Here is a 15,984-nt window from a genome sequence, read left to right on the forward strand (position 1 = left end):
TCTTTATGCACAAACCTGTCAGCCCATGCTCCTTAAAGATCCCGCACGTCAACTGTGTGAGCCTGCGTGTGCATAACTGACCCTGACAGCATCGGCTGAGCGAGGCCTTCGGTTTAGAGTGATTCCCTCCATGGTTTCAGGTACCAGGCGTGACAAGTAGTGGGACCCTATAGAGGCTGGAGTCACACGATTGGGGCTGAACAGACAATTCTACCATCACCCACTAGCGGATGCTGCCAGTTACTTAGCCACTGAGAACCTAGTGTCCACATTGCTGACTCGAGAAAACAGCCCTTGTTTCATTGAGCATGGGGATGGTCACAGTTGACACTGTATGGAAAACCCTTGTGCAGTGCACACTGAATGTTGTAAGTATTTAAACAGTGTTGGGCGGCATCCACACCCCAGCTTCTGGAACTGTAGGTGAGGATTCTTCATTAGGGTTTCTATTGCTGTGAAGAGACACCATGACCACAGCAACTCTTATAAAGGAAAACATTTCACTGGAGATGCTTATTATCATCATGGCGGGAAGCATGGCAGCGTGACGACAGATGTGGTGCTGGAGGAGCCGAGAGCTCTACATCTGGATCTGTAGGCAGCGGAAGAGAGGGAGACGCGCACTGGGCCTGGCTTGAGCATTTAAAACCTCAAAGCCAGTGGGGTGGCGTGCGCCTTTAATCCCAACACTCGGGAGGCAGAGCCAGGCGGATCTCTGTGAGTTCGAGGCCAGCCTGGTTTACAGAGTGAGATCCAGGACAGGCACCAAAACTACATGGACAAATCCTGTCTCGAAAAACAAATAAAACCTCAAAGCCCATCCCCAGTGACACGCCTTCTCCAGCAAGGCCACACCTCTTCCAACGATTACCTAATTACCACTCCCTGATGATGACCAAGCACTCAATCTATGGACTTATGTAGCCCTTCCTAGGCAAACCAGCACAGACCCAATGGGGTCATGTGACTGAAGTGTGGGTGTTCCCAAAGACTGGTAACAGTAAAAGGTTTCTGAAAGCGGAACCACCAGAAATAATTCCACTTCAAACGTGTAAGGAATCTGGGGTGTCTGGCAGTGCTTTCCCGTGTTGCAGCTCAGGGGTTCACTGCAGCCTTGGTTCTGAACACTCAACACCCCTGCTTTTCACTATGCCGTCCACTACCTACCAGAAACACCCCTGTTTAGATTCACGGCATTTTGCGTGTTGGGAAGTGCCATGGGTACATGGTACATGTTGGTTAAGCAGTGGGCGCTCTCGAGGTGGCCCTGCCGATGGAGGAAGAGCACTGGATGTTGCGGTGGCGGAAGAATCACAAGCCATGGTTACCTTTCTAGAGCTTTATTGGGAGAGAAGGAGAGAGAGAGAGAGAGAGAGAGAGAGAGAGAGAGAGAGAGAGAGAGAGAGAGAGAAAGACCGCGCAGAGGGGAAGAATACGGAAGGAGAGAACTCGGAAAGAGAGGGCACAGAGAGGGCACTCCCGCTTTTTAGGCCAGGATGCCATCGCAGGCTGGTGACGTAATTAAGGACACAATCCTTGCGGTACACACACAGTTTTCTTCTACAGAAGCACAATGCTTCCATTATGAAAACAACAACCACTGTCTTTCTCCTCTGTCAGTCCTCAGCGTGGATCAAGGGAGCCTGCCTTTGGGTTGTATGGTGATGGAATGTTTGGTTTCAAGAACCGTGTTTTGAGTTGCTGATTATATCGTCTCATAAAACATCATTAAATGAATCTTGGCTTGAGATGAGGACAGAATTTCCAACCATTTCTCAAGTGGCCTTAAATATACTTCCACCGTGTTGTACCAGCATTGGTGATTATAGAATCAAAATATCGATCAACTCTGAAAAACGCTGAAGATGCTCTACATCCTGCCATTTCAAGGACTCAGCCAAGATTTTATCTCCCTGTAAAAACAAGCACATTCATCTCATTAGTATGCAAATTTGCCTTAGTCTTTAGTAAGTGGTGAAATTAAATGTATATAAAAATTGTTTTAAAATAATTTGGGGGGGAGGGTTGGGGAAGTGGCTCCATGGGTAAAGTGTTTGTTGTACAAGTGTGAGGACCTGACTTCAATTCCCAGTACGCGTGTAAAAGCTGGGTGTGGGCAATGGTCGCCTGTAACCCCAGCAATGGGGGTGAGGTAGGCGTGGCAGTGGCAGGGATGGATGGATCCCTGGAGCTCACTGGCCAGGCAACCTAGCCAATCAGTGTGCTCAGGATTCAGCCCATGTTCCAAAGAATAGGGTGAAGAGCAGTGGAGGAAGATGCCCAAAGCCAATCTCTGGCCTCTGTGAGCATCCACCCTTTGCACACAGTGCATAGAACACACACACACACACACACACACACACAACAAACAAAGAGAGAGAGAGAGAGAAGAGAGAAGAGAGAGAGAGGGAGGGAGAGAGAGAGAGAGAGAGAGAGAGAGAGAGAGAGAGAGAGAGGATAAAATAAAAACTATGATTTATTATCAGTCAGTGTTGGGCTTGTATATCTAGCTTATGTGCATATATACCTGGGGGGGGGCGGTAACAGAACAAGTTTTCAGACAAACAGGAATTGCTAGTGTAAAACGTAAGAAACTCTAATCTATACCGTATCTATTTGGTATTGCCACGGTCCTGGTGCATCCCACAATCTTCTGCCTACATTACAGTTACATGTAAAGTAGCTGGATGGGGAGAGGGTGGCAGATACTCTGCCACCTATGATGGCAAACCCAGAGGCTGTTGCACAATGCTGTTAGACTCCATGACTTCACTACACGTGACAGCGGACATTCTCAGATGCTCAGGGCAGTGCTCCTTTTACATCTGAGTGCATGTGTGTGATGGGTGGCTTTTATTGTCAATTTGACACAACTGAGACTCACCTGGGAAGAGAGTCTCAATGAGGGTATGTCTACACTGGGCTGGCTCGTGAGCATGCCTGTAGATATTGTGTACAGTCAATTGGTGGAAGTCTCAGCTCTCTGTGGTCTCACTGTTCCCAAGGCCAGGGCTTCTGAACTGCCTAAGAGTGCAGAGACTGGGCTGGGCACAAGTAGGGAAGCCGATGGGTGTTGTGGGAAATCTGCACACTGTGTGAAGCTGTATTGCTGTGATTGGTGTAATAAAGAGCTGAATGGCCAATGGCTGTAGTAGAATATCTTAAGGTGTGTTACTTTTGTTTATATTGCATTTGTTGAACTCCGTGAAGCTGTGTTACTGTGCCTGTCTAAAACACCTGGTGGTTTAATAAAGAACTGGCCAATAGCAAGGCAGGAGAAAGGATAGGCAGGGCTGGCAGGCAGAGAGAATATATAGAAGGAGAAAAGTGGGAGAAGAGATCTAAGATCTAGGAGCCAGAGAAGGAGGAGGACTCCAGGGACCACCCAGCTACACAGCAAGCCACAGAGGAAGAGGAAGATTTACAGAATAAGAGAATGGGAAAAGCCCAGAGGCAAAAGGTAAATGGAATAAATTAAGGACAGCTGGCAAGAAACAAGCCAAGCTAAGGCCGGGCATTAATAATTAAGAATAAGCTCCCGTGTGTGACTTATTTGGGAGCTGGGTGGCGCCCCCCCAATAAAAGAGTAAAAAACAAACAACAACAAATAGCTAGGCAGGAGAGGATAGGCGGGATTTCCAGGGAGAGAGAGGAAGAGGAGGAAGAATCTAGGCATGTGGATTTCGACAGCGGACTTGGACCAAGTTGGATGTGCCCTACTGAGGAAAGGTGAAAGCCACGTGGCAGAACATAGATACATAGAAGCAAGTTAATCTGAGTTATAAGAGCTAGCTAGGAACAATCCTAAGCTAAAGGCCAAGCTTTCATAATGAATAAGAAGTCTCTGTGTCCTTATTTGGGGACTGGCGATCCAAAGACTGTCCGACAAGAAAGCTTGCTACAGATAAGCATGCACGCATGCATTCGTTGTTCTTTGCTCTTGACTGTGGACGGGATGGGATCAGTTCAAGTTCCTGCCTTGACTTCCCCACATGACGGACTGGAATCTGGAATCATGGGCTAAAACAAACCCTCTCTTCCCTACATCGCTTTTCATTGGAAGTGTTTTATCGAAGCCACAGAAATGTGAAACCTGGACATGTTAAAACCAGAAAATAGTGCTTTAGTCTTTAGCCTGTTCATTATTAGCTAGAAATTGACGACTAAAACTGCCCCCCCACACTTTTTTTTCTAGGAAATGTAGACTAAGAATATGTTGGGCCACACACACCCCATCTTTATAGCATTCTCTATTTCCTACTATATATATATATTATATATATTTATATATTATAAATAGAGTGAATATATATATATTCTCTATTTATATCTTTAGACATCAAGTTGCAACAGTCCCAAAATAATGGTTGTGTCTCTATGATTTCCAGAGACACAGTATTGTCCAGGACAGAGAATGGACTCATCTTTCAAAGCTTTAGCATCACCTGGGAAGTCTAGTGGTTTTGTTTGTACAGGATTCAGGATGGGCAACCAATGGAGAAAATTGCCTGCAAACAGGGAGCTAAAAGGTCAGGGTGGTGGAGAGGTCAAGGCAACATCCTAAATCCTACACTTCCGGGTCATGACCTTGGGAGAAGCGCCTATGACCGAGTTCTAGTCATGCACAGGATGGGGGTAATGAAACCCACATCACTGGTCCAGCTGAGTTCATGCAGCATCAAAGCGATGCCTTGCGAACACTCAAGGCCCATGCCACAGGAAGCCTTCAGAGCAGACTGCTCACAGTAGAGGGATCTGCTCACTCTTGGCCTTCCCGACAGTGTGCACACCTCAGCTGGCATCACCCACATCATTCCCGTCCTCCTTGCTCCAGTTTGTGTGGACTTGGCTTCCCCAACCATCACTTCCTCTCTCCACAAGACTAAGATGTATTTCCTAGCATTCCAGTTACTGACTGAATAACCACCCCTCCCCTTGGGTTCAAGAAACAGGCCACACTTCACACATCACCAACTTGGCTGGTTTTGTGTGTCAACTTGACACAAGCTGTTCATCAGAGAGGAAGGATCCTCAGTTGAGGAAATGCCTCCATGAGATCCAGCTGTAAGGCATTTTCTCATTTAGTGATCAATGATGGCACCAGCCCATAAGTGGTACCATCCCTGGGGTGTTGGTCCTGGATTCAATAAGACAGCAGGCTGAGCAAGCCATGGGAAGCAAGCCAGTAAGCAGCACCCTCCATGGCCTCTGCGATCCTGCCCTGTTTGAGTTCCTGTCCTGACTTCCTTCTGTGTGAACAGCAATGCTGAAATCGTAAGCCTAATAAACCCTTTCCTCCCCAACTTGCTCTTTGGTCATGGTGTTTAGTTACAGCAATAGAAACCCTAACTGAGACACCAACTTTCTACAGAAGACATGAAAACTAGTTTTAAAGTTGACTACAGAGGATAAATAGGTAAGACACATGATGTTTTGAGGAATGAAACCATTTTGTATAATGCTACAATTAATGCATGTCCTTATGTATTTGTCTAAAGCCATAGAATAAAACCAAGAATATCCTAATCTGAATGATGACTCTGGGCAATAATAATGTAACAATGTTGGTTCATCAGCTGTTAACAAAGGTATCACTCTGAGGTCTGGAGGGTTGGTCCAGTGGTTTAAAGCACTTGTTGCTCTTGCAGAGGAGGACCTGGGTTTGATTCCCAGCACCCACATGGTAGCTTACAACCATCTGTAACTCCAGTTTCAGGGAATCAGACATGCTTTTTTGACCTCTGTGTGCACCAGACACACATATGGTATACATATATGTGCAGGCAAAACACTCATTCATACACATTAAAAACCAAAGGTACCACTTTGTGGGGAATGTTGATACTCAGGAGATAGGGTGTGCATGTGGGGGCAGGATATTCAAGAGAAATCTTTATACATTTTTTCTCAGCTTGGCTCTAAATCTAAAGCTGCCTTTAAAAGTCTATTTTACACACACATGCATGTGCACATGCGCGCGCGCGCGCGCACACACACACACACACACACACACACACACACATTACAGAGATGGGCTCTGGCACGTGTGAAAATTTAAGAAATCTAGTTCTTTTATTTAACACCAAAGCAAACATCAAGTGTTTAAAAAAGAATGGCACCTGCTTTGAATTCATTGGTGACACCACCATGGGGAAGATCTACAGAGAAATTACAATTTTAGGCAGATACAAAACTATGTAGCATCCCACAAGATGGGAATTCTGCAACAGAGGTTACAATCAGCATTCCTGACATTGTAGTCAGTGTTGCTGCTACTGACCCAGAGCATCTTAAACACAGCACGTTTAGTTGAAATGTTCCTTTTAGGACAAACACAGTAGACATGCTTTAAATATATGAGAAGGGCAACATGTAAACCACCCTCACACACTCAAGGTGTTATATCACTTCTGGCCTCTTTAAGTGGAGAGTTGAATCCATGGCAGAAAATTGAATTTTTTGCTTTATTTCTAATGAGTTACCCAGTTCCTGTTAAGGACATATTTTTAAAAGCTCTTTATTTTTGATACAAACAGGCCAATCAAATTGTTTTCTGTGATTTATCTTTTTAGACCTGTTAAAAGTTACATGTTAACTTTGAACCACCTCTCTAAATAAGCCCATATTCATTGCCTGGTGCAAGGTCAAAATTAAGGAAACATGCAAAATAGGTTGTTTAACCACACACCTCCTTATCAATAAGCATACGTGTTTTTTTTTCTTCTCTTCCAAACCTCAGACAATCTGGATTCAATACCAAAAACAACAACAAAAAACCCACTATACATTCCCATTCGACACAAAAACAATTTTGGCATTTAAAATTCAACCCAAAAGAACCAAAGTAATTAGTTGCTTGGGGGAAACCAGCTTCCTTACCACATTCTAACCTGTAATTAAGCCTGCTGCTGGGGAAGAGGCAGGGCAGTTAAGTCCACACAGAGGGCCATACTTCAATAAAACAAGAGGGACAGGGTGTTAACATGAACGAAGGCCAAGAACCCTGAAAGCCACAAGGCCACAAGCCAGGAACTTGGGGTGGGGAGTCCCAAAATCAGTGAAAGTTCGTTCAATTACCATTGCATTGTGAGTGGTTGCTTTTTTGGAAGGGGGGGTGGGTGGGGGTGGGATTATTCCAGTTTAATCATATACAAAATATAAGCTGAAAAAAATTCAAAACCCACAGAGAGAACATGTTTAATATTTGCTACTCTTTTATTTTAAAGTTCTGTTCTGTCTTCAATAAACACTCTTCCAGTGATTGATGATGATCATGTCACCAAAGCTCCAGAGTCCAGCATCTAGAATCCCTCACCAGTGTCCCGAAGTGAGCAGGTATTTGCCTACTCACCGACCACTAGTTTTCACCAGGAGAAATGTGCGAGATGTTTACTGCCAATGTAAAGTGCAAAACACGACTGGCCGACCCAAGTGTGCATCAGTGCCAACCCTAAGGTGTGTCACAGTTGTGTCACAGTCTCTAATTGTGCATTTATACAATTCACTTCTTCAGTGTGTACGTTGCGTGTTCCAGAGAACACAATGCGCGCACGCGGGGGTGGGGGGTGGGGGGGTGTTATAGCCCTTAAGAGAATAATGAACTGTAGAATCAAAGTCTCCTTGAACTATGCAATCTTCTTAAAAAATAAAAAAAAAAGCTTCATGGACTTTCCATAAGACTGAAGCAAGGATGCCCCATGGGCTGCGCAAACCCGGGTAAAGAAGGGACTTGACATCTAATGGGAGTCGATGGAAATGCGAGTTCTTTAGAAGGGATTTGTGATTTGGGTGCCACGTTCCCCCCACCCCACCCATTAGTTTAAGACGGCGTCAGTTTCTAACAGATTCTGTCCAAAGCTCAGACTGAAGGGCGTGGTGTGTGCTCTAACTTCTTTCCCTACTCGGTCACCAGGGAGAAGAAACTGAGATCACAGGTCTGAGAAGTGTCCATCAAGAACAGCCTTGCTAGGCTGTGCGGGGGTGGGGGCGAGGGTAGGGGGTGCTGGCATGAGACTAGGCCTGCTCTTCCTGGGTTCTCCTGGAGCCCTAACCGAGCCTCTAAGGCTATATTCATACCCATTCTGTAAACTACCAGCAGCATTCACAGCCAACCTGGCCCTGGCATGTTCTAAGTGCCACGTGGAAATAGTCATAAATGGGAACGGGAGACCAGCTTGCTTCAAGGTGTAGGCAGATGGAGACTGATATCTCCTCCAGGTAAGAGAGCAGGCCATTAAAATAAAACACTAAAGAAAGATCATGGTTCTCTCTTCCTCCCTGCTCAACTAGAAACCTCCATCCGTCCCGTGTGGGGACACACAATCATGGATACACACCCCCACCCTGATTTCAAAGTACTCTGCATTTCATGTGTATTTTTTTTTTTTTTATTTCTAACAAGCTTGACGCTGGAACTGTTTAGGGTAATGGCTCAATACTTTATGCATTTACTAACATTGCTGAATTATTGGTTTAAAAGTTGGGAGTCCAGGGCAGAGGCTGGAGTTGTATGAGTCCCGCTCACAGAAGCTGGACTTTCACTCAATTGCTACTCCCTTTCCCCCATGCCCACCTTCAGAAGTCATCTGCAGGTGATGGTACTTAGATCTTCGAGAGTATCTTCTGGAAGAGAGTAAACATTTAACAGCTGCTTTACACCTTCAGCAGGCGTGGTGCGACCAGGGACTGGCTGGCAGCATCCAATACAACCTTCTCTCTCCCGTTTGTGGTGGACACAGAAAACCAGCCTCATCGGTGAACGGCACCCCGCGAACACAGCGGCGCTGCCTACTGAGTTCTGCTCACTAGCAGTGCGTGTGTTCTGTGACCTCCCCCAGGACTTGTCTTACTGCGTGCCTACAAGATGGGCGACGGCAACTTAGCTTTGGCGCTGGACTCAGTCCATCTTATTCCTGCTGCCCTTCACGTCCCTAAGTGGACCCCCTGATCTCATCTGGGTATAAGGCTCCCACTAACCTAGCCACCATCCATCCTCCGACTAGACCAAACGTCCAATCCCTCTTCGGCCTCCCGTGTCCCGCCTCGGCGCCCATGAAGCTTTATGAAGTTTGATTTTTGTTGTCTTCGAGAAAAATAAAAAAAACCGAGCAACGGGAACATCATTTGTTTGCGTTTCCTGAACAAGCTTCGCAATCTGATCTCCGCAGACCCGAGAGGAAAGTGAATCGCGTGAAAGCGCACCCCATTCTCTAAGGGGATGTATCACAGTTGACAACTGCCAGAGCATAAGCCTCCCCAGGGATGCTGGCAGCACCCCGAGTTTTCAGAGCTACAGGGTGATCAAAGCCTGGCTACGTGCTCCGAGGGCAGGGCACTGCTCACCAGGTAGGATGAGCTCAGGGGTGCGGTTCCCTGGGCATAAGGAGAGCCCGTTAGTAAACTCTAGTGCCTACTGGGTATAAAGGGCAGGCGCTACTGGTTAGGCGGACTTTCGCCGGAGAAGCAGCTATAACATGTCCATGTTACAAGGACAGAACACAGTCGACCCATGTGAACACCACCGGGTACATAACATGACACAGGGTCACCCGGGGGCGAGTGGGATGGATCCCAGGGAGACTGAGCTGCCACAGACCACCCCCCAAGAGCTCAATGCTGCCAAGTCTTGTGTCTGGCTCACTTTCTCTGAACCCTACCACCATCTCCCTGCTGGTTGGGGGGTGGGGGTGGGGCGCTCAGAGAGAACACAGCTGTTAGCAATCACGAAGCTCAGTGTGACAGAGATTCATGGGAAATAGAGGGAGGCGCCTCCCTTTCCTCGGGGTCACCCTTTATGCCCAGCACTCCACGAACGGGGCTTTATCACCCCGGGCTCGCCAGGTGGGCTGGAGATCTGCTCCGATTAAGGCGGTGAGCAATGTGGGGAGAACTCTGGGACAGTTTCACGTTAACCGCGTACGGGGACCCGTGTTGGCAACCGCTACCGGGTTAAGAGATTCTAATTATTTACACCACACAGCTTCAGTCCTCCTCGCCATCTTTGGCACAGCCGTTCATTCAGGAATTTGGTCGTATGCACAGAGTTTTCTCCAAAATAAAAAAAAAAAAAAATTTGAGAGAGACCGTGAAGGCAGGAACCAGCGGGCTCATCTTGGGATTATTGTCCTTTCTATGGCACACAGAATATGGTCCCAGTTTTTACAAAATATCGCAAGGAGAGTCACGGCAAAGAAGGTGCCCAGAATGTGGAAGCGACTCTTCATCATGGGCGAGACGAACTTGGCCAGGGTGGACACGCACACCAGGATGACGGTCATGAAGGCCAGGACCACGTTGATGCATTTCCCCAGCAGCACCTTGGCGTTCACGGCATCCGTCTGCAGGGTCTGCTGCTCCTGCTGGTGCAACTCCAGCTTGGAGATGCGCGTCTGGCAAGATTCCAAGGCTTCCTGTGGGGCGGGGGCGAGAGGAGAGCAAGGATCAGAGGCCGGCGGGAACCACAGGCCTTGTGGGGGAACACATGCCCAGATGTGCCGGAAGCCCCAGCTCAGAACCCCTGGTGCCTGGGCAGCTTCAGATCTCCAAACTGATGGTGAGGGACCAAGCTACAAGGCAGGAAGCCCAAGACTCATTTTACCCTGTCCTGGGTAGTTGTACACATGTGCATGCAACCATAAAACGCCATAAGTGAGCGCTATGGTGATCTACTTTTGTTTGCTTTTGGTGTGAGGTCTCCTGGGAAGTAGTCCAACCTGGCCTTAAACGTCTAATCCTCCTGCCTCAACCTTCCCAAGCGCTGGGACCTGAGATTTGAGCCACATACTATCATTCCCGGCCACATCCACTTCAGAACATTTATTTATACAGGACATACAGTGAGGCAAAACATTGGCATCTGTCAGGAACAAACTGAGAAGAGGTGGAGCCAACTCCGAACCCCACTACGACTCTCAGGACAAAGGCCCAAGAGCACCCCTTGACACGGCGATTGTCCAACCATCGGTCGGCTCCACCAACGCAGCACCCACCATGTATCTTAATCCATTTTTCCTCTCACACAGTCCCCGTTCCACTGGAGGTCACCAGGACCTCTTGCTCGCCGCGATGTGGCATGAATGTCACACCCCATATGCTCCACCATCCACATTCCCTCTAATAGTCCAAGCGACCTTGGAAAGACACACACATCGGACTCCCCTTTTCATCACACTTTCTAAATCCTTGCTAGGCCCGACCTATGCTCAGCCATCTTTTCCTGCCTTCCCACAGTGCTCCGGCCAAACCGATTTCTTCCAGGTTCGGAACCTGCTGGGGGACTCTGTCCACGCAGTGCACACTGCTGGAAACACTGAAGCGCCCCCTTCTCTTCACCCGTGGATCGCCCACGTGGATCTCGGGGGTTTCGTCCTCAGGGACATGGCCGGAGGGAAGCCCTCCGCGACCCAGCGAGTCTCCAGTCAGCCTATCTGCAGGGCTGGGAGGCACTCAAGTTGCAGACAGACAGACAGTCCCACCTTGCCCTCATTGTCCACCTCAGGGCAGAGCGGTGCTGCATTGCGGCAGGTACCACTTACCGGCCGCAGAGCCTGGCGGCCAGTAACAGGATGTCAGTTTCCAGAGGCAAGCCCAACCGAGCCCCTTGGGAACAAAGAGCCTCCCGGGAGGTGGCGCGGCATGCCCGCTCCCCCTCCAGCGCGGTGGCAATCATTTGCCAATGTGCTTGTGCAGCTGGGTACGGTCACCTTTCCAGGCTTTAAGCAAGTATAATGGTTCCAACATTGATTTGCTTTTCTCCTGCTGAATACACTCTCTGGGCCAGAGAACAGGGCTCTCTGTTACTATAGCAACTTTCATTACACTAGGCTACCGACCAAAGGATAAAACTTTTTCAGATCTTCACATTTAAACGGCGCTGGCTGACGGCGCTAACAGGCATGTGCGGGAGGGTGGGTTTGCTTTCAGCGTCGGGGCCAGGATTTTTTTTTTTTTTTTCCATTTTAGGCATGGTATGAAAAGAGTGACAGACCAAGACGGAGGACTGTCATTTTTGGCACTTTGACTCAGTTTAGGGCAGAGAAGTCCACATCTCCTCGGACTAATCTTAGAATTCACCTTAGAACCGCTACCAATTTCTCACTAAAAAAGAAAAATCCAAGAAAACGTAGGCAGTGACTTGCAAGTCAGTTTGCCCACGGCGGGCATCGGGAGATGCTAAGCCCCACGGTGGCCAGGACGTCCTTGGTGTAGTATTTAACTTGTTTTGGATGCAGACAGAGGAAGCGATGATGTCCAGTAGTTCAGACTGGATATTCAGGCTTTTAAAGGGGTGTGTGTGTGTGTGGGGGGGGTCAGCCAGTTAAAATAACAGCAAACATTGTGTGGGTCTGTGGGCACTGGCCACGTGCACCATCGTAGCCCATCCCTGTTGGAAGTCCAGCTTACAAGAACCAAGGACATAAGCAACAGAGGAAATCGGAGAGGTTGGATGCTAAGAGCCTTGAGGAATGTTGCTGCTCAACAGTGAGATAAAAAAGAATAGCAGCAGCGACTTCTTGACTGTTTATTACGCGCCTGGCGAAGACTCTGGCGCAATAAACGCCTGAACACTCTCTTTCATCTTCTGAACTTTTTGAAGACGAGGGATCGGAGGCACACGGCACTGACTTGGCCGGGCTCCCACGGAGACTGAGGAGTAGAGCCTGCTTTGAGGCTCCGTGACCCTTGTCATCTAGCGAGACGCTCTTTCTAGTTCTGACTAGAGACGGGAGCCGGGGCATGTTGAGATGAACTCTTCTGAAGTTAGAGTCCCCTCGGCGGAGCCCCTCCCGAGGTCTGACCTCCTCACTCCCAGAATGGGTTTCTTAAGAAATGAGGACAATGCTAATCCAAGCCATCTCCTAAATGAGGAAACGGCACATCCAGACACCACCCAGAGATATCCCCGACCTGTTCTAAAGTAAGACGGCCTCGCGGCTGGTCAGACGGCCCAGCGGGCGAGAGAACTGGCTGCCAGTTCTGATGAACCGAATTCGATTCCCGAGACCCACAGGTAGAAAGGGGAACTGGCAAGTTCTTCTGTAATCATCATATATGTGCTGTGGGGCGCACACACACACACACACACACACACACACACACACACACGAGTAAATGTAATAAAAAATGTTTTAAATAGAGTGACTTAACAGAGGATGGCTCCATTCCCCACGCCAGTCACTGGGGACGCTGAGGCTCCTCACTCAGAGAACAGCCTACGTCGTCCTCCAGTGTCCCCTGATCTCTTGGGGACCACGTTTCCCGTCAGCTCTGAAGCTCTGCTTCCCAGCACTGTCCGAGCAGACCTCTGGGATCAGCAAACACAACCTCCACCAGGGCAGAATAAAAGCCACAGCCGAACTGCTGCACGCACACCAGGGAGAAACCGCCATCTTTTGTTGGGATTCAGAGGGCCGACGGCCTTCCTTCCGCTCACACACAGACTACAGAGGATCTGACAAGGTGAGACTCTCCCTGGTTGTTCTTACCATCTCTTCAGAAAGGTGATCAAGAAGCGAGGCTTGTTTCATAGCAGCCTGGGGGCTGCGGGAGGAAGCCCTGCAGCTGGCCTTTGCTTATGACACGAACTCTCTGTGGATCTGCTCATCCCTTCCTGTCCACCTTCCGGGTCCCGCCTAGCCCTCTCAGTCCAGCCTTCTTAGCCATTCCCAAGGGACGACCCGTGCGGCCCTGTTCGGGTCACGTCGCCTCTTTGTGCCTCGGTCTCCAGATCTGAGAAATGGGGACAACGATAGGAGCCACCTCCGAGGGCGATTGAGTAAACAGAAAAAGAAAAGCCCTGGACAGCGCTTTGGTGGAGGCTGGCAGTCAAATGCTTGACATCCTTACAGATACAAAACAGTTGCTTTACAGATGAAGAGACTCAAAGCTTGCTCAGAACCACACTGGGTAGATATCAGACCTGGGACTCAAATCCAGTGTTCACCACGGAATGCCTGACTGCCAGCTAGTGGGGTACGGCAGGACTGGATTTCTGCACTATGGAATGCGGCTCTTGGACACTCCCTGCCTACACAGGAAGCTTCCTGAAGGCAGGGCTGCCCAACACTTGAAATTTTGTAAAATTCTGGTGGGGTTGGATTTAGCGATAAACACTTGCCAACTGAGTTAGGCAACAGGAGCGGAGGGTAAAATCTCTCAGTTAACACTGTCAACGTAAGCCAGGAGGGCCAGGAGGTGGATGGGAGACGTCTGTGTAGAGAAAATAAGTGTAGCACCCACATGCATTGATGGCTTAGGGAATCGCACCAAATTAGAATGTCTCATGGGCTAAGGCCTGGCCAAACCCTACCCCAGGGTTCAGTCAGGAGGGGACCCGTACCTGGATGTCCCTCGAGCGCTCATAGGCCTGGTAGGCCACCTTCTCCTCGGCGCTGGCGAGCTCCTGCTTCAGGTTGGCCGTTTCATGCTGGTGAAGCTCCGTCAGGTCATGCAGCTGGTCTTCCAGTCGCTCATACCTGAAAGAGACAGGAGCCCACGCTGAGCACATCCGCACGCGTCCCAACAGCATGTTCTAGAATGACGTCTTTTTTTTTTTTTTCCTTGGGGCCCCTGGCTTGTTTTCATCCCCCTCAAGACATTTTTCTGAAAGAGTGAGTCTATTTGTGGGGAACATGATGTGGGTTACCCGTGAATTCCAATTCTAGAAGGGACCTGTCTCTACAGTGTTAACTGCTATGTCCTCATCTGTGAGGCTTTACCAAGATCAAACCTGTTTTCTTTCTTTCTTTCTTTCTTTCTTTCTTTCTTTCTTTCTTTCTTTCTTTCTTTCTTTCTTTCTTTCTTTCTTTCTTTCTTTCTCTTCTTCCTTCCTTCCTTCCTTCCTTCCTTCCTTCCTTCCTTCCTTCCTTCCTTCTTTCTTTCTTTCTTTCTTTCTTTCTTCCACCCATGCCCGACCAGCACCTAGACTGGCTGCCATGCCTGACAGACAGACTCTGTCAGGGCTGCAGCTGCCCCTAGCTAGGAGATGGCTATGTAGCAAGGACAAGCCAGGACCGGCCACATCTGCAGTGGCTTCTCCCTCTCCTGCCCATCAGTAATTGGGGTCTCACAGCCACACAGCCTGTGAGGAAAAAAAAAAAGTTTTTCACTCCTGTAGTCAACCCCACCATTTCACGCTAAACACCCCAACATGCTTTTCAGCTCTTTTAAGTGCTAATAAATAATCAACCTCAGGGCTGGAGAGATGGCTCAGCGGTTAAGAGCCCAGGCCACTCTTCCAGAGGACCTGGGTTCAAACCCCAGAGCCCACATGGGGGCTCACAACTGTCTGTAACTCCAGTTGTAGGGGATCTGACGCCCTCTTCTGGCCTCATGGGCACTGCACGCACGTGGTGCCCAGATACACACTCGGGCAGAATATTCATATACATAAATAATAAAAAAAATTTAAAAAAACTACTTTAAGCTTAAGCACAACACAAATTATAGAAGGCTTATGGGATAGCATATCCAAAAATCCAAAAGTGAGGGAAAGACAGATCCTTTCCCACACCTACCTCTGAGAAGAGGATTTGGGTCTTATCTGAAACTCTGTCCTGCCTACTTTAAAGAGGGTGCAGTATCTAGGGAGGATGTCTTAACCTGGAATGACTGGCCCACGCCAGTTTTAGACATTTATGTAGGCTATCTGACAGGATCTTTTTTTTTTTTTTTTTTAAGTAGGTGAAAAGTTTAATTCAGATTTTGATTTTGATCTTCAGGCTCAGCTTCATGGGTGGCAAACGTTATCACTGTTCTAAGCAAGCCTTCTGAAGTCTCTCAGGTAATTCACCCAAGGATTATGTCGCCAGGATCACAAACCAGAGGACACATGGTAGCAAGGACAGCCCAAAGCTCACACAAGGGAGGATTTGTGATTTGGGATAAGACATACATCCAAAAGATACCGTCTCTCAAACTAGCTGGATAAAATTAAGGTCAACACATTCTCGGAAAAGCCACGGCTTGGAAAGCAGTTCTCATGGG

The 15,984-nt window shown here is 48.3% G+C and overlaps 1 protein-coding gene across 1 annotated transcript in view; it reads right to left on the reverse strand.

Annotated features, from left to right (window-relative positions):
• Positions 1–6,047: 6,047 nt before the first annotated feature.
• Positions 6,048–15,984, reverse strand: part of Tmcc3 (transmembrane and coiled-coil domain family 3) — a 73,260-nt gene continuing 63,323 nt past the window's right edge. Inside the window, 2 exon segments of the mRNA XM_028880252.2 lie at positions 6,048–10,409; positions 14,339–14,474. Coding sequence (XP_028736085.1) covers positions 10,107–10,409; positions 14,339–14,474 — 439 coding nt within the window. The 3' untranslated portion in view covers positions 6,048–10,106.

The sequence above is a fragment of the Peromyscus leucopus genome, chromosome 18, assembly GCF_004664715.2.
Source record: "Peromyscus leucopus breed LL Stock chromosome 18, UCI_PerLeu_2.1, whole genome shotgun sequence".
Taxonomy (NCBI): Eukaryota; Metazoa; Chordata; class Mammalia; order Rodentia; family Cricetidae; genus Peromyscus; species Peromyscus leucopus.